At 37.7% G+C, this 24,195-nt stretch overlaps 1 protein-coding gene across 1 annotated transcript; it reads right to left on the reverse strand.

Moving 5' to 3' along the window:
- Positions 1–508: 508 nt before the first annotated feature.
- LOC113112155 (pro-neuregulin-3, membrane-bound isoform) lies at positions 509–19,566 on the reverse strand. Its single transcript, XM_026277609.1, has 7 exons — positions 19,473–19,566; positions 14,907–14,936; positions 10,831–10,933; positions 9,780–9,906; positions 6,691–6,803; positions 6,150–6,338; positions 509–1,694 (listed from the first exon to the last, which is right to left on the reverse strand). The coding sequence occupies exons 1-7, from the start codon at positions 19,564–19,566 to the stop codon at positions 1,022–1,024; spliced, it is 1,329 nt and encodes a 442-aa protein (XP_026133394.1). The 3' UTR covers positions 509–1,021.
- Positions 19,567–24,195: the final 4,629 nt, after the last annotated feature.

Here is a 24,195-nt window from a genome sequence, read left to right on the forward strand (position 1 = left end):
ATTAGCCCGATAATTCATAAATCGTTCTGGGTGCGACTCGCTCGTGTTGCCCTCGTTTGAGGTAAACACGACGAGAGACATCAGTGACACCATGCTTTAATCTTTCTGCTGATTAATTCCAACCTCACCTGAAAAAAAAAAAAACGAGCTAGTTAAGGAAACTTTTTTTTCCTTGCCTTTTGCGGTTTCAAAATAGCTGATGCAAAATAATTAGTCTGGGCTTAATTAGCAAGAGCTTCTTTCACAGGAGATAAACAAGTAAATGATTAAATCCGTTGATGTTCTCGTTGGATAGAGAGGCTGCCGCATCCGACTTTGCCGATCTCTGTTGCCATGGAGACAGCCAGTGACTCTGCCGGTTTCTCTCCATTCAGCACGTTCGTTGGGTCGTTTCAGGCGATGGTTGCGGATACCTGGCTGCGGCGCTCTGCGAGCTTTCTGCTAAAAACAGAAGGTGTGAGATGCACTACAATGATCGCACGGTTACTCTGATCAAATGACAGGGTGACATTCAGATTTTATTCAGAAACTGCCGTTTTTCTTAAGATCTCAAGCAAAACAGACAAAAAGACAGAGCTGGGCTGAGATTATAGAACAGCAGTTATTGGAAAAAAAGCTTCTGCATTACCATGTTTGCATCTTTATTTTCATCACTCGATATGTCATATACATGGAATATATGACATACATATAGTTTTGACATCTATTATATTTTTTCTTTTTTTTTACAGTAGAGAAACAACATTGAGATGACACACTATTTGGTTTCTAAATTAGTTAAATAGTGGCATATAAATCCTTTCCAATACCTCTTTAGATCAACATCCCACCAAAGTCTTCGTTCTCTCGCATCTATTCACATGTGTGGTCAGTAAGTCAGAGTTTTAAATTGGGTTGTCAGTAGTTGTACTTCACAATGCAGTAAAATAGTTCCAAAAATAAGTGTCTTACACAAGCAGGGATGTTCCAGCCCCATCCACACCGACGTGGAGTTTCTAAAGCAATCTTTGCGTTTATCCAATCAGCTTTTGGGATATGTGAGGCAGACCTCACCTCTAGTCCCATCAGAAAAAGAGCTGTCTTTTTTGCGCCCAACAAACAGGGTTTGTAAACCGTCATCCTGCTGTCCTTCCCCGAAAGCAGAGTGGCCATCCTGTCCTACAGTAGCCTTAGACAGCAGGCTGGCAGCGTACTGCGTGGTTTTCGCCCCTGGTCCCAGTACGGTCATAGAAATGACAGTCTTTGCTCTTCTGGAGTTTGTGCCTGATCCCAAGGCTGTTGTGTAGGTAACAAGGCTTTTGTGTTTGATTTGGCCCCTTGACATCAGTGCAGACTCGGAGCAGGTGAGTGTCTGTGGATCCTGCACCGGCACAGAGGAGCTGGCAAGTGATTGGCTGGAATTTGCCACTGACTCCGCCTCAGTCTCAGGATTGATTAGGTTGTAGCTGGAAGATCCCCTACCTCCACTATGCAGCTTATTCCCTCCCCTCTCCCCAAAATCAGGTCCCTGAACGGAGGGGATAATGGGTACAGAGTGGGCTCGGAAAGAAGGGGACGGAAAGGTCGTTCCCTGGTCGAGACGAGTGCACGGAACATCAGTGTTGCCCATCTTTCCTTTGGAATGGGTGGAGAGCATAATTTGCATATTCAGGTTGCAAGGGCTTTGTTGATTGCTGTCCGAGTGAGACTGGCACCTAGAAGACAAGAAACCGAGGGAATTAGTATTTACATCTCATTATCCATTACACGGATTCTGTCTGTTACACTTGAAAGAAATCACTCGGCCACTGTGAATGTTCTGGAAACAATTTTATAACAACAACAACAACAACAACAAAAAAAAAAAAACAATCACAGCAGTGATCAAATTATTTGGAGCTGGTGGGAATTTTGAATCTCAGTGTAATTACGTATAATCTGTAGTTTGGGCTGTGTGCCTGTGGTAGCATAAATTATGCGTTTGTCATAGATTTAAGTAGGGCTTGTTTATATCTTTGTTACTTACAAGTTTAAAGGCAGATCTTTGCTACTACATGAAAATTGTAGAAACTAGATCGTTGACTGGGTTTAAATTATGGTCAGAACATTATAAACACTTTGCGCTTTCATGTTCTAATGAGTGATTGTTTCAAATCTTGAAAAAGGTTTGTGTCGCCTGACTTTGACTTTGACTGTATCTGCAGCACAGCTTGCAGTGCAGTCTGCAATATTAATAATGTTACATTTTTTATCTCTTAGAAATACAATGTCGACAATAGCTTGAGTTGACAGTAGTAGCTTGAGTTATGAGGCAGATATAAATTTGTATTTTTCATTTTTACATGGTGAAATTTTAATATTCTGACTGATTGAGCTTTCCCTTTAACCATTGGTCTTCCAAATTGGCATACATTTAGATCACAATGAACATCAGAGTTAAAATCAAACATATAGCATCTAATGAAGAGTTTGCGAATGACACGACTGTGGTGGGTCTCATTAGCAACAGAATTGAGACAAACTACAGGAACGAGGTGAGCCGCCTGGCTGGGTGGTACAGTGACAACAATCTCTGTCTGAATGTGGAGAAGATGAAGGAGATTGTTGTTGACTTCAGGAGAGTGCACACTCAGCATGCTCCTCTGACCATAAACGGTGTGACTGTGGAGAGACTGAGCAGCACCAATTTCCTGGGTGTGCACGTCACATAGGACTTCTCCTGGATCGATAACACCACAGCACTGGCCAAGCAGCATCTCTACTTCCTCTGCAAACTGAGAAGAGCCAAAGCCCCGGCCCCAATCATATGCACCTTGTACAGAGGCACCATCAAGAGCATTCTGACTAGCTGCATCACTGTGTGGTATGCAGTAAGCTGAACTCCCTTCCAACCTTGCCCCTTCCCCCTTTTTTCCCCATACACCACTGAACTCTGAACCTCAGTCCCCCATCACCCCCCCCCCCCCAGCAGCTCCCACTAACACACTTGGACCTGAACCAGACACTTTGTGCAGCATTTGTCTGCTCACTACCTCATTCAACTACCTCTTCTGTCAGTTTAAATAAAGAACTGCTCTTTGAGATTTTTGAGACTTGAATCAGACTGAATAAGCTCTTTTGCACTATAATCCTTATATGTGCACTGTTTACTTCACTGATTTGCATTCTATCTGTCATGTGCCTTGTGCTGCTTATCTTATCTCTCTTTCTACATTACCTATTTGTATATTTGTATAATTATGTATGTATATAATTTTTAAGATTAATTATAATTAATCTATATTTAATGTTCTACTGTTAGTGTACCAATGATCTGAGAGTAATGCAATTTAAATTCTGGATGTACTATACATGTGAGAATTGACAAAGCAGACTTGACTTGATTTTGAGTTTATGAAGACCACGCTACTTCATTTAGCTGTGGTTTTGATCCGCAAGGAGGCTACTACTTATCGAATCCAGCACACCTTGTGTTGACAGACCTAAAAACCCTTTGGTATTTTGCTGGGAGACTGCCGTGGAGATCTTGCAGCATGACCCAAGTGGGTTATCTAGGGTTTGTCAGATGTAGAATCATAGGAAATGTTGTGGTTCTCTCAAGGTTGAGGTCTGGCACCTTTATCACCCTCTTATCTAAACTTTGACATTTAACTGCAGCTTTGCCAGAGCATCAAATAATTCTTGCTTATGGTTAAAAAAAAAAGTGAATATAAAAGCATCAGACACACAAAAATGCTATGTTTTGTCACTTCCCAGAAACCCCAGCTCATCTAACCACCAAGTTATTGTCTGACATCAAAGACTGTTAAATAACAGGGCTTAAATAATTGAGCCCCATAACACAATGCACGGGTATTAAAAGTGTATTCTAGCTGCAGGTAAATCCGGCAGATCGCAGCAAATCAAAACAATATCTAAATATAACTGCACCAATGGCACACACAGTTTCAATCCATATTTCATCTCTGACAGGTAAATATGTGTCTTTGCAGAGTTTTTTTTTTTTTTCCATAAAACTGACAACATTCTGTGGGGGTCCTGCTGTCATAGTGAGGGGGATAAGCGAGCTCTGCATGCCCATCTCTCTCTCTTCCCCCCCGTCTTCTTCTTTTTCTCCATTAGACTGGAGGGTGTCTCCATGGCAACAAGAGAGAGGTTCGGGGATGGTGTTGTTGGTGTTTTAAAGCTGTTAAGTCTAGAAATAGGTCAGTTCAGCCCCAGTCTGTCTCTCTCTGGGCCAGCCAAGACTGGCCTGAGAAAGGTTGAGAGCAGTTTATCAATGTTTAATTAATCGTGAACAATAATAACAATAGCTGGACCCCTATAGAGGGGTAAGTCATTGGTTGTGCTTTCAGACATAAGCTTAAATTAATTAAGCGAAAGTCAAGCTAACCCAGCAGACTTTACAAAAAAACAGAGAGCCCTACTGCTGACACACTGGGAAAATGAAAAACCCCCTTCTCTAAGCGTGTTAGTATGTATGTGTTTGATCACAGCTCTTAAATGAGTTTCCAAGCTCAAAGCTGCACTGTTTAAGCATGTAAATTATGGAAATAGGTCAAATAGAGAGAGTTTGGCAGAGAGTGAAGTAGGGCTGCTCGATTATGGCAAAAATCACAATCACGATTATTTTGGTCAATATTGTAATCATGATTATTTAACCTGATTATTGAGGGGGCCATATGACCAAATCTTTATATGAGTGATTTATTAAAAGAAAGTGATACATGTCAATTAAGTATTTCCTGTAAATAAGGTTGCTATGAGAACTACATTGTAGAGACCGGCGGAATGTCAAACAAAAAGTCCTCAAAATTATTTTTTTAATATTATTATACATTTTCATCAACTCTTTACATTCATTTATTAAATGACTGACGAAGGCATTAGTTATATGAATAATAACTAAGCACAGTATTTTTGCGTGTATTTGACCGTTTAGGCGCGCACCTTGAGCTAAAAGATGAATTTACATGTCCATGTTCTGTTCCGTCTCTGAGTGCATATAGCTCTGAGCAGAGCAAATTCTCTTTCACGCTTTTAAAAACATGAATAACTATACTTCGATAAATCAAGCACGTCCCATTTTGCAAAAGTCACGTTACATTTGGCTTTTATGCAGGAACGAAAGGGGGTGGAATGGGGCGTAATAATCGCTTTATCTCGATTGTTGTATTTTCATAATCGTTGGAGGCTAAAATCGAAACCTTTTTCGGTTTAATTGCACAGCTCTAGAGTGAAGTCATTGTGAGGCTGGATCAAGTTGGCATGGTAATGAGAACATATTTTGGAAATTCAAGAGTAAGTGCTACTTGCACACGTACACCCTACTTAACTAAAGGACATTATTCCTGCCATGGGCCCTGTCAATGAATGCATTCTCTTGATAAAAATACATATTATATTATTACAATTTTTAAAATAATTGTTTTCTATTTTAAAATGTATTCGAATGTATTCCTTTAATGGCCAAGTGTAAAAGTGTCAGACAGTCCTTTAGAAAACATTCTGTTCTGTTATGTTTTTGATGTCACGTTTGAATGATTTCCGTGCTGAATATATATATATATATATATATATATATATATATATATATATATATATATATATATATATATATTTTTTTTTTTATTTATTCATTTATTTATATTATTTAAATATTCTGTCAAGTAAGTGATATTTACCTATTTTTTTCCATATCTACTTTATCTCAAGCATGCTCTTCACACTGATCTCCATTGATAACCAAGTACATTAACTTTTGATAAAATTAGTAAAATTGTTATGGTGGACATGACAATTTCTCAAAGATATTTTCAAAAAATAAATTGTGTGTTCATATGTATATATTATATTTATATTTCGTATTTTTGGGTCATTTATAAGTTAAATCAGTGAAAAAAATAATCTGATGTTTTTGGTTTTGAAAGTCTGAAACAAGGGTAGAAGAAAAAATAGATGATGAATGCTTATTAAAAAATATATATTTATTTTTATTTTTTTAACCAAGTGTCATAAAGAAAAGAATTTAAAATTTGTCAGTTTTGATGAAAAAATAAATAAAAATCCCTGGGACATAGAAGTACCACAAACATGTGAAGTGTCTCAGAAGATAAATAATTGCAGTTATTGCATTGTTTGTTTGTCACATTTTGCATTTTATTGCTCACCTTCTCAAAGATTGTGGCATCGCCTCATTCACCTCCACTTCCTGGAGATGTTTATAGGAATGAAGTGAATCTCGAGATCCTCCACTGAGATGATGGCCTGCTCTAGAGATGGGCGGAGTCCACTTTGAGACGGCTCGATAATTGGTTACCTTGTGTTTCAGGGCAGGGCTTGAGGAGAACGAGCAGCTTCTGTAGAAACAAATAAAAGCTTTTAAGATCATATATATTTAAAAAAAAAAAATATTAGACAGCCTTAGGTTAGCACATGGCTTTAATGCTTGAATTGCTGATAATTAATTCAGGCCTTGTTATTATAAATAAGTATTTTGAAAAACTGATTACACCATAATTCAGAAATGTAAATTTTCATGGTTGCTACCAATTGCAATTATTATAATTCTTTTAAGTAGTTCCTTTTTGACGTGAACATATGGTGCCACATTGAGAGCTGAATAAATTTCTTCCTCTGTTTCTTTCTCTTCTGTGGAGAGGGACAGAGTGTCAGAAGTTTTACAATAGATGTGAAGCTCTGGGAAAGTACCTGCAGCGTTTCCCCATGGAGAGACTGCGAGTCTGATTTGGTAGGGAAACTTTAGAGCTGTTGAGAACGATGCTGGCCACCTGCTTAGAGGAGAAACCATGGGCTCTTCTGCTCTGTTGAGACGAACAGAAAATAAAAGATGAACCAAACTATGTAGGGGATGACCACATTGATTATCATTTCTATGCAGGTATGACTCATGTCATTTGCAAACATGTGGGAATGTTTCATGGGCGTTATCAAATTTTAAGAAAGAAAGTTATGAAGTCAAAAAATGGTAGCATGCCAAATCTCTATATATTTTTTAAAAGATATCATTACACACTGGTTTAAGGGAGAAATCAATCTTTCTAACCAAGTTCTCATGCCTGAATAATTCTGTGACACGTTTTTTTTTTTTTTTCGGGGTCCGTCCTGATATGTAAGCTTTTTAAATCACATGAGTATATTTGTAGCAATAGCCAAATTATCGTGCCAAAAATCATTAGGACAATAAGTAAAGATCATGTTTCATGAAAATATTTTGTAAATTCACTATTGTAAATATATCAAAACTTAATTTTTGATTAGTATCATGCATTGCCTAGGACTTCATTTGGAGAACTTTAAAGGTGAATTCCTCAATATTTCGTTTTTTTTTTTTTTTTTTTGCACCAGATTTTAAAATAGATGAATATCAAACAAATATTGTCCTATCCTAACAAATGTCAAAAAAAAAAAAAAAAGTTGGTCCAGGGCCACTAAAACTTATTTTACTTCATCTAAATTGCAGCTGAACTGCAGGGAAACTACCTTTCAAAAGTCTGGGGTTGGTATGATTTCTTAAATGTTTTTGAAAGAAGCTTTTTATGCTCATCAAGACTGCATTTATTTAATCAAAAATAATAATGCAGCTATAATGCATTATTAAAAACATTAAAAACAATAATAATGTGAAATATAATTTAAAATACATTTAAAATATGTTTTAAAGTTTCATTTACTCCTGTTATAGCAAAGCTGAATTTTGTCACATGAGCCTCAGAAATCATTCTAATATGCTGTTTTGGCACTCAAGAAAAATTTCTTATTATTATCATGGTTGAAAACCATTTTGCTAGCAACTTAATATTTTTGTGGAAACCATGATACATGTTTTTTTTTTAGATTCTTTGCAGAAAAGAAAGCTCAAAGGAAAATAATTTACTTGAAATATAAATCTTTTGTCTCCACGGTCACTTTTGATCAATTTAATGCTTCCTTGCTGAATAAAAATATTCACTCTTCTTTTCATTTTTGAATAGTAATGGGTACGCATTTGTTTGACTTTGTTTCGTGACTAAGAACGGATAGCGAGCTGCGTGCATCTGGGAGCCATGTGAACACTTTCGCTTTTCCGCCAATGATGACAACTGCAACAACCACTCAGCTAAACATTAAAATCTAATTCCACCGGCGGATTGCCACTCGTTATAGCACACACTAACAAAATGAAAGCTCTTGTTTAGAAATTAGAGATGCTTCCTCTGTATTACATACATCGCTGCTGCAAGCCATTTCATCAAGTGGTGTGGACACAACCAGCTTTAAATGACATGCACAGCAGCTCATCTCACTTCCCTTCACTTATACAGACATAAATGTAGGAACACACACACACAGGCCAAAGATAAAATGAAGGGATCATGAACTCTGAAGAGAGGCCGTATGGAGATGTTCAGTCTGTGATATACAGGCCCCTCAGTGAGGGAAAGCCACTTTAATTAGACTTTACATTTAAACTGCAGATTAAATGAGACACACTCTGATTATTCTTTCGACTTCCCCAGTCAGGGATTAATCTCAGACAAGATTACATTAATGAATTTCCTAAACTATTTTTTTTTTCAGTCCCCTCTTAAAATTAAAGCCATTATCTTACAACAACCCAGCAATCCGAGAGCAGGCTTCAATAAATATCCCGAGCCCCCTCCCAGTGTCGCCAGAGCTGGAAAAGACAGTCGATAATTGTTATTCCAGTTAGTGAAATCTCCCTCCCTCTGCTTGTCTTGTGGAACATCATTAAAACGACTGAGTTTGACTTTAAACTAGTTTGGGGCCTTACAGCTGGAAAAGCATGTCCTTCTTTCACTGCTGCTTCCTTGGGGACCTGTTAGCATTGTTCTACTCTCCAACGAGAAAATTGGATGATTTCTGACCACCCTTTCATCGCCTCAGCAGGGTGAGAAAACTCAGAGGAAGAGAGGCAAAACAGCCACTGTAATTGTAAAAGAAACTTTCTGAAGGAGGGGTGAAACATGCAAAATCCAAGTGAAGTCTGAACAAAAGACTGGAGCTCCCCTTCTCAGCCTTTTCCTAAATTACTTTTATAGTCGTCTGCTACTGGCTCAGCAGATTTCGGCGTCGATTATATGCGGTCCAATTAAAGGTTTGCTGTGCATGCTTGCATTAGCAAGAGTGACACTCATCTGATATGCTGCACCCGGTGTCATTTACGCACTATATGCATTTTCATATAAATGACTTGTGCAGGGAAATGTAAATGTAAAGTGTTGGGAATAATTTAAGCTTGATTCCTAACTCTCATTGGACTTGATGACACACATGGGAACGTGAGCGTCAACATTTGTGTATGGTATGAGAATGAACCGCCAAGTGGCAGCAGAGAGAGATTGATCTTCCGGTTTGCATAATGTAACTCTATTCATCCTGTTCTTCATCAGCTAGGTGGCTGGCTGCCTTTGACTGTTGCATCAGATAGATGCAGTGTTTACTCCCCGAGCTGCATGCAGTGTTATTTCTGTCAGCTTGAGAGATCTTCGGAGCAGGTGGGAAAGCAGTAAAGCCATGGAGGGCATCATTCCTCCAACTTCCTGCTGGCCAACTGTATTCATTACTGGTGACTGTTATGCACAGGGGACTTAATTTGAATCTCCTCAACAGCACATGCAGGTGGCTTGATTTCCGACTGTACATATAGTGCACATATATATTTGGTATTCACATGTATTTTTGGAAAAGTTATCATTATGTGCATTGTCAGCACAAATGTAGACTTCATGCAGATTTGCTCTCTGGGACATAAACAAACAACAGTTGTGAGACGTCACCTTCTGAAGCTGGAGGGTGGTCTTGAGTCTGGGGCTGGATTTAGACATGAGACCCGAGGCGTTGACAGTACTGTCCCTCAAGTTGCGGATTTCGGTCAGATGGGCTCGATGCTTCTCTCTTTGTCTCCTGCAAAGTGTTAATACAGTTTTGATCCACAGAATTTAATTTCCTGTTTTGAAATTTAGCTCAGTGAAGCATAAGAGAAAAGCAAAAATCTTTGGAAATCTAGTTTAGTTTGATACGGGTTCTTAGAATTTTATTATTATTATTATTTATTATTATTATTATTATTATTATTATTATTATTATTTTATTAATGTTGGTTTTATATAGCAATAAAAAATAATTAGGTCTTAAAAACTTTTTTTTTTCTAACAACAAATCAATTATTAATAATAAAAAAATAATAATATTGGCCTAGTTTCACAGACAGGGCTTAGATTACACCAAGATTAGGCCATAGATAAATTAGGACATTTAATTAATTTATAAATGTGCCTTGGATAAAAACACTACTGATGTGCATCTTGAGAAAAAAACAACAGAACTGACATATTTTAAGAACAGTCAGTGCACATTTTTTTTTTTTCAGTTAAAACAGCAGAGACTTGCATTTTAGACTGGGTCTAGGTTTAAGACATGTCTGCGAAACCAGAGGATTATGTTTTTTGAGAGTTGCATCATGACATTTTACAACCTAACCTTGCCTTGTCACGAAAATGTTAAAATTAATAATTATTTCTTGAGACCTTGACACATGACTTTACAGACAACAGCTTTACAAATATTAATAACCAGTGAAGTAGTATTGTTAAAATATTTATAATAAATAATACAAGATTATGCCAAACTACTAAACAATATTTTCTTTTCAGGAATTTCAACAGGCACTAGCCATTCACGTACATAAGTACATACGAATTGCAATGTCAATACATTTTTAACTGTCTTTTTATATATTATTATTTATATTACCTTCAAAAAAAACATACTCTCAGAACTGTTATGTTGAAACAGTAATTCCTGCTTCCAAGGATGATTTGGACTCACTTGTTTTTGCAGTAAAGAGCCATGCAAGCCACTCCCAGCAGGCTGATCCCCATGGCTATGCTGAAGATGGACAATATCTGTCTCTGATAGGTTTCTGCACTCTCTGAAAAGACAGCACAGACTCATCTTCAGGCTTTATTCACAGTCATCAGTATGCCAATCTTGATTAAACAAAAGAATATTGTGTAGCTAATTGGATCTTACATAAAAAAGAAAAAAAAAAAGGAAAAAAAAAATTAAGTGTCACAATAATGGAAACATTCCCTGTGAGAGGATATTAATTTTTAAAGATGATTGGAAAGCGAGCATCTTAAAACTAATCAGCCAGTTCTATCATTTAACTAGCATTCAAACATACGCAGAATCACATTTGATTTAATGATCAGGGACAGAGAGCAGGGACACATGCAGGGAGCTGTCAGCTAGACATTCATATGTGTCAAAGGTCAGCCAGACTTGAAATCCGCTTGAAACCAGTAGGGCCCCTTTTAAATCTGTTTTATTTTTTCCATTTTAATTCCATTTCGTTCCCTTTTAATTCGTCTAGACTTTTCGACTTTTAGAATTGTAATGGTTTAATGAATTAAATTACAATTACAATTGATTGAAATCATGAATCTTACAATATTAAACAGGAATTTATTAAAAGTATTACAAAAATTGCATTTTATAGGCCCTTTGAAATGTTTGATTTATTTTTTCTCAAATTCAGTATCCAATGAATTTTCTGTATTCCATTTTAATGCTTTCGTTAAATATTATTAATCAAAAGCATCTCTAAGCATTTCTACACAGAAAAAAATACAATATATTATATAATAAAATACAATTCTGGTAAATATTCTTTTAAAAATATAGATAATAATAATAATATAAACATTTATTATTATTAGTACTTTCATTACATTTAAGTAATACTTCTGTCATGGTTTCTTCAAGTTAAACCAAACTCTTTTCTTGATGGTTTGTTGTGAAGACCTTTAGGTTTCTGTTTGTATATGATGTGTGTTCATGTACTCATATATAGAGGCGGCAGAGGCTGAAGCCCCCGTGAGCATAAACAAAATTGCGCATCTGTGCCATTCATTCATACAGAGATGCACAGAACTTGCAGGATTCATATCTAAATTATATTTTTGTGACTTAATATTCACAAACACTCTGTGTATCGTGTTTTGATTTAAGTGTACTGACCTACTTTTGCTGTATCCATCCAAAATCTGTCAAATTCTGCGACATTCTACGTTATACATTACATTCATTTTTTTTTTTTTTAAGACTGGATTCTGTGAATTATATGCAGGGAAATTAAGTGTTCTATTTGCATTTTGTATTGACCTTGCATTTCTGGTTATAAATGACACTTTAATTTATTTGTATTTATAAAGCATTATCAATTCATATCTAAAGGTGTACAAAGGAATGCAGGTCTGAGCTTTGTTCTTTCTACACCAGAATCATGAGATAACCTATATGGATCTGTCTTTGTACCCATCGAAAACTTTTAAGAGTCATGTGTCTGTGGAAAATCAAGAACAGCTAGTGGCACAGCAGGGACCAAAAGACCGGTCCTCACAGGACACTGAGCCCCGGTTTAGTGGAGAGTCTCTGCGAGCAGATGGCTAGACTCCCTCACAAACACAGACCCGTGTCTGAATCGCTCTCTCATGCCACAAATGCACAGAGCTGACCATTCATGCACACGTGCACTCAACACCCCCCTCCCGTCTCTCTTTCTCATGGAAACCACTCCATAATGGCCACAACTGGACTCGCTCACCATCCAGATTAAAATCACTGAGGCAATCATTTCCGAGAAGCAGAAATGCATATCAGTTCCACTTTAACTATCTCTCTTTCTCGGACCGTTTTTGAGGAAATCTTGAGGCGAGCGTGTGAAGCACGACTAATGGAAAACTTCACAGGATTCACTCGTTCACTTAAAAAAATGCTTTCAGTTTTCAGGCACATGAGAGAGGACGGTAGGGCAGGGTGTGTGGATACAGAAAGGCATGTGGAAAATCCATTTTCACAGCAGTTTTTGGGCTCCTGTTTGTTGACACTGCTTTAAGTCTGTGGTTTGTCAGGGTAAAGGCATCTGTTTAGCCCTGGGCTGTGTGATATTTCTCATCCCCAGAGACTTGCTATGCAACATGCAACCTCAGCAAGGTGCACACCTCTGGGCTGCGCATTAATTAACAGCGACATACATAGCTTCATGGGCAGATGAGTGCAAGCAGACACATGTATGTGCACAAGCCGTACAGACCACATCGCCCATACAGATGCTGCCCTGTGCCTTTACAATACATTTCTTTTGCTCTGTTTCCATGGAAACTCAAGAACATTAGGCTTCTGTGAGGAACAGAGAGCATCATGTGTGTTTGTATACATTAATGCTGGTCAAAAACGAAAGGAGAAGCCAGTGGGTGTTCATTTCTCGAACATCATCAGAATGCTGTTTAAATTTATAGGAATTTATATGAGAAAGATTCTTTCTGAACATTTAAATGGTTCTGCGATGTGAAAACATTTCAAATTATATAGAAAATTAACAGCGAATCATATAAAAATAAAATATAAAAAATATATAATTACAAATTATATGTACATTGCCATTCAAAAGTTTGGGATCAGTAAGATATTTAAAGTGCCCTTATTATGGATTTTTGAATATTACCTTTTATGCAGTGTATAACAGCTCTAAGTGAATGAAAATATCCTGCAGTTTTAAAAATGTTAAGGTTTTAAATCTGAAATTGCACCGTGTATAAGGTGACCACCCGTCCCGCGTAGCGCGTGCGTTACGTGTCCCACATTGTCCCTCAGAAACATACCCCTTGTCCCCCCTTGGGCTTATTAGCAGGTGGTCACTCTAACCGTGTATAAAGTTATTGTCTCTCAAAACAGTCGACTCTGAATCACAGAAATTAGTCGTTTTTAAAATGAATTCCAGTCATGAACATAACATGACATCAACATGAAACATTAGCATATTGTCCACCCGCTTCTGTCTTTTAGCATTGGTCTGAATGAAAATGCAAATTCACTCTTTGCCACTAGGTGACGCTTTTGGAGCAGTAAAAATAGCAGTTTCCCCAGTAAGGGCTGTAAACAAAGCAGCACTGCACTCACAAACGCAGATTTATCAGGCATTACAGTCAGGATGTAATAAAAATGAGACCAATTGGACCAATCACCGCAGATTAGCATCACGCAAAGGAGAAGTTTGGAAAAATAAATCGTTGAGCGAATTGCTTGGGAGTCGATGAGCAAGTAAGGTCGAAAATAAATGCATATTATACAACAATGAAAGTGCTTTTGACCTTGCAATGGATGTCTGTTGTTGGTGACTCCCAAAACCAAAATATAAACCTTTCATAACGCATAATAGGGTCACTGTAATATTTTTTAAAGGCGTTTTATATGCTCATCAAGGCTGTATCTAAAAAAAAAAAAATAACTTTGTAAAATATTATTGCAATTTAAAATAACAGTTTTCTATATTATTTTATTTAAAATCTCTTACACTCTTTCCTAATATATAAAAAGGCCATCTAACACTAACTTGCTATATTCTTTTTCAATTTTCTCTTTTTTTTCGTTTTATTTATTATATAATTTATACAAGAAAGTCCTCGCTACGTGTACTGCGTTTAGCTAACTGAGACTTGTCATAGCACTTGTATATTGCAGCTCTTTTGTTAATTTTGATTGCTTCCATTGTCCTCATTTTTAAGTCAAATTGTATAAAAGCATCTGCTAAATGTAAATGTACAATTCAAAAGTGTAGGGTAAGTAAAAATAAATACATAATATTTTAAAGTATAGTAATATAGGAAACCAATATTGAAGATCACAATATTACTTTTTTCCCCGTATTTTTTGATCACAATCCTTTTTGAGCATAAAAGACTTCATTAAAAAACATGAAAAAGCTTACTGATCCCGAACTTATATATAGCATTAAGAATAATGTCACACCTACATAATTCCGAAAGAATTTAATATCAAGCACTTCTGTGCAGATGTTAATGAGGGAGAAAGAAATAATAATAAAAAATACATTTCCTTACCCATAAACTCAATGCCCAGCTCATCTGCTGCTTCAGGGAGAAATAACAAAGAGAAAAGTGGTTAAACAGACGGAGAGAAAGACAGAAACAAGGAGAGAGATGTTATCATACAGATTTCCACAAACAAAGACATATTAAATCACCCAGATAATAACCGTGAATAAAAAGCAAGCACGTTTTTTTGTCAACTAAAACTGCTCATTGTTCAGAAAGAGAAAAGATTCTGTAGCGGCTTCGTTTCGGAAACAAAAATAGGTTTCTCTTGATTACCCCGAGATACGAGCATCCACGATAAAAAGAGGGTGAAGCAGTTTATAATCGAAAGCACATAAAGGCCTGTTAGATGCCTGTAGAAAAGATATAGGCTCCCCAAGAGAAGCTGGATTTAGTCAGAGGCGGGCTTTAAAAATGCCTCTATGTCAACTGTAATGCCCAGGAGATGCTTATAATTGTCTTTTCTAGTTGCAAAATTGTATTAATTCATCTAAAGGCTTCAACCCATATGCCTCCTCTTTAAGGAAGTGTTCTCCAGCAGAGCACGGCACAAGCAAATCGCCTTTCTAAATGCAGTCACTCCCTCTCTCTCACTCTCTCTCTCTCCTCTATCCTGCTGAAGCCTCAGAACTGCTGGTCCTGATAAAGAGAAGAACACTTGTGCTCTTTTCATTTGAATAGTCCTCTTTTCACGCCACTGTAATATAATCTCATTTAAATTAAAATGAAACCCTCACACTTAATTGCTTTTCTGACAGAGGTGGTCTAAGGTTTTTAAATAGACTGCGTCTTGCCCGAGAAAGATTATTTTAGTGGACATATTTACAGGGGGAAAAAAAATCAACACAGTGACAGAAATCCTTCTGTCAAATGATGAATCGCCACATAGTAGCCTCAATTTTTCAACGCCGCATTTTTGCATATATTCATGCGGCAATTTAAGCATGATCTGTGGGAAAATAATGAGCAGAAATGTCGTGCAGCAGTCCTTAATGAGAATGCAAGGAAAGGTAGTTTTAGCCAATTCCTGCTTTTGATTTAAATTTGTGGCGAAATAAGGACAGAACCCTTATTTACTGGAAGCTGCACCATGGTACATGCACAATGAAGTACGAGGAATCGCTTAAAGCTTGTTTTAAATGCTAATGTAAGCAGAATTGTTGGTAATACTCCTACCCGAGATTTTAACAAACTGTCTCTCCTCCCGGGCCTTTTGAATTCACAGTGTTTTGTGGGATCGGGTGAGATTTTTTCAAATAAAACACGGCTCAGTGAGACAAAAGGCCTAGGCGACGATCCAGCGGTTCTGTCGTATCCCTACTGCCAGCATTGCTTGGCCCATTCATGCTGCGGCTGCTTCTGATTGCCCACAATAACTGCCACATTCATCCAGTCATAATCGCTGTGCTGTCATGAGCCACACACACAAAGTCATTAAGCACGGATATGCATGCATTCCTCGAATCCTGGCAGCAAGGTCCTGATGTACGGCTCCCATAAACCACAGCCTTCCATCCGTTGTCCCGTCACCCTTGGGAGACATTTATGCCGGCGAAGAGAAATGGGACCCAGCACACTGCATCAACGTCAGTCGCTCAGAGACTGAGTGAAAGAACTACAAAAATGAATCAAATCCTTAATCCTTCCGTTAGTTGGAGCAATAGACGAAAGCTCCTTTGTGCTGCTTACTTACATAGCCTAATGCTTGAGAGATAAATACCTAAATGAGAGGGGCCGCTGTCCCCTGAGCAAGCCAGTCGTGAAATCCGTCTCCCTTGAGTCACCGGCTGAACCCCCGGTTTTTCCACAGCTTGGAAAATGGCTTCACTTACCAAACCAAACTTAATATTCTGTCATCACCTACTCACAAAAAATTGTTTCTGTAAAATTCATGATCAAATCATTTAGATAATGTTTGTTAACCAAATCATTAAAAAGATTTGATTTAAAAGAGTAGATTTGTGAATCGGACAACACTACTTGTCTAATCATGAACTTTTGATTTGTTTATGTTCATTTGTTTTTTTTGTTTTTTTTAAAGCTATAATTTGGCTTTAAAAAGAAATGAAATATAGTGCAAAGTGCATGATACATATATACCACTTTTGATGAAACATCGAAAACACCTCTCCCCAAAAGAGCATAAAAACTAAGTTTCTCCCTTTGTGTTCTGTGGAAGAAAAAATGAAAGCTTTAAGACAGTTACATGAAGGTGAGAAAATGGTTTCAATTTTGGCTAAACTATTCTTCTAACACTGTAGTGTTGTCTTATGCCAGGGAGCTGGGGGATGTAAGGGCCAAGCAGAAGCAAGGCTCTTTGGAGCGTCTCTTATGTGGTAGTCGATATGGAGACAAAACGACGGTCGACGGATGATTTGTGCTTGTGTGGTGAGCAGAGATATATTGTGAAAAAGCTCAGGGGACAAAAGACTAGGTGGCAGATAAAGCCAAGCCGCCCCCAGGGGGTGATTTGTGGCTCATTTGGTGGGTTAAGTGAATAAAGATGCACTGGGCCATACATATCAGGCTCAAACTAGGAATGGGGAAATACAAACAATGGCCTCTGCAGGGTGGAATAAAGATACATTGAAAACATAATATTGAGCACTGTGATACAGGGTGCTCCAAAGTCTGTTGTTTTTGTTTTTATGGCAGGAATGGATTGTAATTTGAGCATAACCTGGATTAACTGGCTCATCTCTATATGGGATGTATAGATGGATGAAAAACCATAGACTGTATAAAAACATGGCTGTAGTGTCTGTGACATCACCAGTAGGCCTCCGAAAAGCATTTTTGAAGCTCAAAGTGGGTGGAGGCTGCTGTTGCCATTGGCAGCGCATCACCACGCATTACTCCCGGATTATTGAAAATGGGCAAAGTGGCGGGAGCTGGTTGCTGAAACCACGCCCACCTAGCACGACAGCAGTGTCAGCAGCGGCAATCCACCTGTCACTCAAGTGGCCACGCCCGTAATTATAATATAATTTAAACGTATGAGTTATAAAATAAAATTCACCCCCGCACAGTTGTCAAGAAATGCAAAATTAGCTATATAGACCAAAAATTCTTTTGAACAAGGTTGTAAACATGTTTTTTTTTTTTTCTGCTGTAAAGTTGGCCATTTTAACATTAAGGAGTCCCCCAACCCCCCCCACCCTCCAAAAAAAAAAAAAAAACTAACAAAAATACTATAGATGCAGAGAGCTTCACCCACATTTAGCAGATTTGCCATAGAACTGGTCTAAAATTGCCTTAGTGCTAAATGGTGTCAACAGGAGGGTGGAGGAGGCAATACCAGCAGGATTGTGTAGGTGTATCCATGAAGAAGATGATGGCACTGCTAGAGATGAGGACTCCATCTCAGGGCACGATGGATAGCAGGGATATGAATGCTGTCATTGAGAAAATCCGATTTGTAAGAGAAGCATCAGGGATGCAAAGTGGGCCTTGGCAAAAAGGCTACAGAAAGATCCCATTACCAGCCACTCAGTGGGGTCAGCAACTCAAAGTGCACTAAATTGGAGTTTAGGTTGCTGTCTCACACGCTGTAAAAGATCACTCCCCAAAAGCTAGACAAATCATACAACGCAAGCCATTCTGAGAAACAGCCTCACTGCACACTGCAGATTCATCGGTGCACTGGACAGTTCTTTTCTCCACTCTCTCCTTTCTTTGGCTGTGACTTCCTTTCATATCGGTATAATAGCTCTCGGAAAGTTGAGTCACAGGAAGAAGGTTTTATGAATCAAGGCTTTGTGAGGTTTCACAAATCTCTCCAATACCAACCTATGAGAAAGCAAACATCTCTCTTCAACAGCTTTTCCCTTTGGCTACTTGTGCTCCACAGGCCTATTTTAACCTGTGAAACACTCATCTAGCACAGAAATTGCTAATGACTTTAGCATCGACCTAAAATTAGCAAAGCTATTACTTTCATTCAGGGACCTTCTTAATGGCAGGGGAAATGTACTCCTCATGAAAAAAATGGTAACTTGATAACATTTCATAGCCACTTTGAGCCTTGTTAGAATCTGCAATCACATTGTGTAGCAGGACAATGAAAGTGAACGGTTTACACACTAGATCAGTCATGCTAAACAAAATCCTTCTCTAGCAGAGTTAGAGATCAGCTTTCCCATAGAGAAAATAGCATATGCAAATGCTTTCTGTTTTTCATGAGAGTGTGGCATTGTAGGGTGACGGCAATTTAAGCACTTAGAGCGGGAGGTATAATTAACTACTTAAGCAATACCCGGTTCTGAGAAAACAGCAGAGAACTCTCAGCCCTGGAGGCTAAGAGACTCACCTGATGCTAGAGAGGCAGGAAACTTCTAAAACTAAGACTGGAAAGCAAGTAAACAACAGGTAAATGATGTTCTCTAATCTTTGGTTTGCTGTTTCATGAAGCATTTTGTTGTGAAGGGCCTTGTTCATGCTAGTAGGAATGGAAATAACTCAGTAACAAGGTGTTTATTCAAACCAAATTCATTTTTCTATGTATTCCATGATATTAAAAAGATCCCCTCATATATTCCTTCAAAGAAAACATATAGTGACAAAAATACATACTTGGGTCAGATAAGATGGAGTCTGTCTTTGGGACAAACTGGTCACAACGAAGTCCACGGTAACCCTCTTTGCACCTACAATGGAAGAAGAACATTTCAGTACAGAAATATAAATGATCTGGGTGTCATCAGTAATATATATATATATAACAACATTGCTGCTTTTATTCAGAGAATTCTGAGAAAAAAAAAAAAAAAAAAAAACACGGTTTCAATAAAAATATTAAGCAGCACACCTGTTTCCACATTGCTAATCATAGAAGATGTTTTTCAGTACTAAATCAGCATATTAGAGTGATTTCTGCAGGACCATTTGACACTGAATAGAGTATCGGCTGCTATGTAGCTTTGACATCACAGCTTCACTATATATTAAGAAAATTTCACAGTATTACTGTATTTTGGATATTTGAAAAACAAACGAAGCCTTGGTGAGATAGTGTATATTTCAGGGAATATAGAATATACTGTCATCATTTACTCAAACAAAAGAAGATATGTTGTTTTTGCCTATACATTAAAAGTCAGTGGTCCTGGAAATATATTATACTTTCATTGTATGAAGAAAAAAAAACAATTCAAAGTATCTTTTTTATGTAGTGTGATAAAGGATATAATTTTCATTTTAGGGTGAACTAACTCTTTAAATAGTCCTGTAGTGTGACAAAATAATTTGTTAAGAGTCCAAATATCCTATGCAATCTCTAAACTAATAGAAGTCATAAAAACAGCATCATCTAATTTGTAGCAAATGTTTAAAATAGTTCTAGAAGGACGTCCACGTGTCTATCCATCATGTCATTTTCACAGAGAGGTTGACTTATTGAGCATTAGAAATCAGGATATCCAGAAATGTTATAAATTAGCCTCATGCAGAAAAGGACGAGGAAGTAAAAGAGGGAGGGGTGATATGGACAAGAAAGAAAAAGAAAAATAGGGATAACAGGGCGGGTCTGTCCAGAGCTCAGTGGTGCCTGCACTCGCACAGATAACACAGTCTTGACATTTATGTCACATCCCCACTGAGCTATGAGACCGTATGGAAAAGATGAAGGCATTTGACTAGACTCTTACTGTGAGATCTGTGTGAAACAGGGGACTTTTTCCAAAAGTAACAGTGTTCTGAATCTGTGTAGAAGAACCACAAAGAACACCAGCTGCCCTCCAGCTAAAGCATTTCAGACATCTTCAAATCTCTCTCTCCATTTCTCTCACCCTTTCCTCTTTTATTTAGATTTTTAAGTCTTGCACCAACAACTGTAGTTTTCCCATGCGCAGATACATATGTTACACCTCCGATGCTGCAAACACAGACTCATCTCCATTCACCAGCAGCGTTGTGCCTTTTATTCAGCGCGTTTACCAGAAAATTGCCCAATTCTGAAATGTGCCTCTGTGATCACTTCTCTCCTGTGCAACACTAACATAATTTTGATGAGGCTTACCATGATAATGATGCTTCACAAAAGAATACAACAAGCATACAGACTGAGAAGCATCAAATAAACCCTTAACAGAATGTTCTTGATGTTGTTTCATCTGGCTTCGTCTGCAGTGTGTGTGTGTGTGTGTGTGACATCTGCCTAGACTCAGTCCTGTCTATGTGTTTGGCTTGGAGAAGCGGGACTAAGGTTTGCTAAAAGAAACCGGGAAGAGTCTGTAAAATTACTGCAAAGAGGGAAAACCATGGTTAGACTGTAATTACAGTCACGGAAACAGGTGAGGAGCATGAAGTGCGGTCTCATCTCCTGCACCCTTGGTCTCTGTTTGCTCACTGTCTAGTTAACACCGACTCGGCCATGACTGTCTGCAGCCTATTTGTTTGTTTCTCCCCTTTCTCCCCTTTCTTGTTAGACGATAAAGTAGAGTTTTTGAGCATACATTATTTATAAATGATTTCATGCATCATTGTTTACTTTGTATCCAAGGAAAGGAAAATCAATGTGTGTGCATGCGTTTATGACATTTGAGGTTCATACAAAGTAAACAACATTGTAAACTAGAATTTCTGCATCTGCTTCATGGCTTTTCATTATCATTCAAGGGCATGTTGCTTGGCATCAATGATCCTGCCCCCCGTTGGTTAAATTACAGCTAGAGAGAAAGGAGAGAAAGAATATATCTTCCCCGAAGGAGGCCAAGGCAGTGAGCAGGACTCGCATTTGACTACCGCCCAGCTTGTTAATTAAAGCTGAAGTGTGTAATTTTTTCAATGTTAAAATACTCTCTTCCCAGCTTAATATGCAGAGATGACTAAAAGTAAGCCATTAGTGGGGCGATTTCCCTGGAAAGTGTAAACACTGTGTCTCTGTGGCCTTATCAAAACATTGCTCTGTTTGTTTGAGAATTCCGACCAGCCTCGCACAGCAACGGTGGCTTAGCCAATGGCATGAGTTAAAAGGCGGGGCACTCACTTTCCTAAAAGATGGGCAGAGTTTCTTGAGGGAAACCATTTTGAAAACAATCATTATTTTGCAGTGGCATTTGGTGATTCTGTTGGCGTATAATTCAGCTTTGAAGGTATGTGGATGTAAGTTGGAATAAACAGGTGAGCTTGTTTGTGCAGAGAAGTTTGTGTGTGAGTGGGATGTGCGTGGTGGTATTCTTTTCCTCCCTGTCAAACAGCTCCCACATAACAGACTGAGCTTGTGGCTTGCATGTGGGTGCTGCATATACTACCCACATTCACACACCCACATACTGTACAAACACACATTGACACAAAGATATTGTCATCCCTCCTCAAGATCCTGTGACAACTTTCCTCCACAAATAAGGTGCAATCTGATTCTGACATCCTCTAGTATTATTGATGGACAGGGAGGCTAAAATAAGGCATGTATTGGAAACAGTCTCTGTTCAATTGTTCCTTACCCAGCATCCCTGTCAAAAAAGTGCTGTTTAAGAAAAACCTGGCTTCTCTATTATCAAACGGCCAATATATATTCATATGTATTTGTCTGGGTTTGTGGAATGGGAGGGGGAAAGTGGGCATTGTAACAGAATGATTTTATTTGTTGAATGACATTGACTGATGCCTGCTTCACCATTCAAGATGTTTGTTTGCAAGACAGCCTCGCTTATCAAATTCAGTACACAAACAAGACCCAGTTCATCTCTTCAAGTATTTTTTTGTTTGTTTCCTTATGTCCCAGGGGTTGACATCTGTTCAGATGAACAGATTAAAAGCTATATATATATATATATATATATATATATATATATATATATATATATATATATATATATATATATATATATATATATTTATGGAGACTGCATGAAAACAGTCTTGGAAACATTTTACCATATCTTGATTATTTAATTTAAGTACTTTTCAAATGGCATTGATGCATAATTTTTCTTCTTTACACTTGTCCCAGACCCAGACTTGCAATATTAAACTCTGAAACTATCCATCATAAAATGAACTATTTCATATTAAATTATGATAATCTAAGCAAATAATGAAATAAACATAAACCATATCCATTATTTTGTGAAAATCAGTTATTCTAATATTTAAACAATGAATTCATGACCATGACTCTTCTACAGTCGCATCATTTCACCACTCCAAACAATGAGAAATATTTGTATTATATTGCTATAACCATTATGCATCATATCCATTATATTGTAGTGCTATATATAAAAAAAATATTATATATGTATACACACACCCACACACACACACACAATATTACATATATATTATTTTTTAATATAGCTCTATAATGTAAAGCATAATAACAATGAAAATAGTATTAAACTGTCATTTTTAATCATATTTTTAAATCAAATCTGTGCATTTTTTCCATTAAATGTCATTTTCACCCCCATTCACATTCCTTTAAATGCATTCATGATTTCAGGAAAAAAAGAAAATAAAAAAAAACACACTAAGAAAGCTATCTAGAGAAAGTGTGAAAATGTGTTTTTTGAATATAAAGAGACTTTCTTAACATTCAACGGTGCAGTTAAAGTGCCCATGGTTGGATAAAACCTCACATATGAAATACTGCATTGTATAGAAACAAACAAGACAGTAAAGAAGAAATGTATTTTCTTTCAGGAGCCATACATTTACCCTGGGCTTGTTAAACTAAGAGTTTTTCTACTTTTCAGATGCTCTTTAAACCACAAAAGCTTGACTTGAAAATAAACCTATTAAAATGGTAATCACGCATGAGTAGATAAGTCCCTCTAAGCTTTTACTTGCGGAAGCACAAATACTCAACCGGGAGTTCTCCTGACGACGGCATTGTCATGGCAGAGCACTGGTTAGAGATAAGAGGAAACATGGCTTTGTATCACAAAACTGTTTGTGTGGAGTCTATCTACCAGTGTGAGGATCAGCGACCGTTTGAAGAGCACATGGAAGGAGGGAGAGAAATAAGTTAGAGACATTGATGGCCATCTTCACATGTGACTTCACAGCTCTGACACACACACAGGTGCTATTGCGTGAGGCTCTGATAAAAGGGTGATCGCAGTTGGGTAAAAAAAGCAGTGCTCCTCTCCCACTGCTCACACAACATTGAACTGATCCTCTCAGACTAGCGATCACACAGGTGTCACTGGGAACTAAAGGACGTTCTGACACGCATCACATTCAGTTGTTTTTAGGTCAATGGTGATGGATTGTTCAGGTAGGTGTCGGTGCGATCTGGCGTGAAAGTGCGCATATGTTCACAAGTATCATCTCACTTACGCGCCACATT

This window comes from Carassius auratus, chromosome 12 (assembly GCF_003368295.1).
Source record: "Carassius auratus strain Wakin chromosome 12, ASM336829v1, whole genome shotgun sequence".
NCBI classification, from domain to species: Eukaryota; Metazoa; Chordata; class Actinopteri; order Cypriniformes; family Cyprinidae; genus Carassius; species Carassius auratus.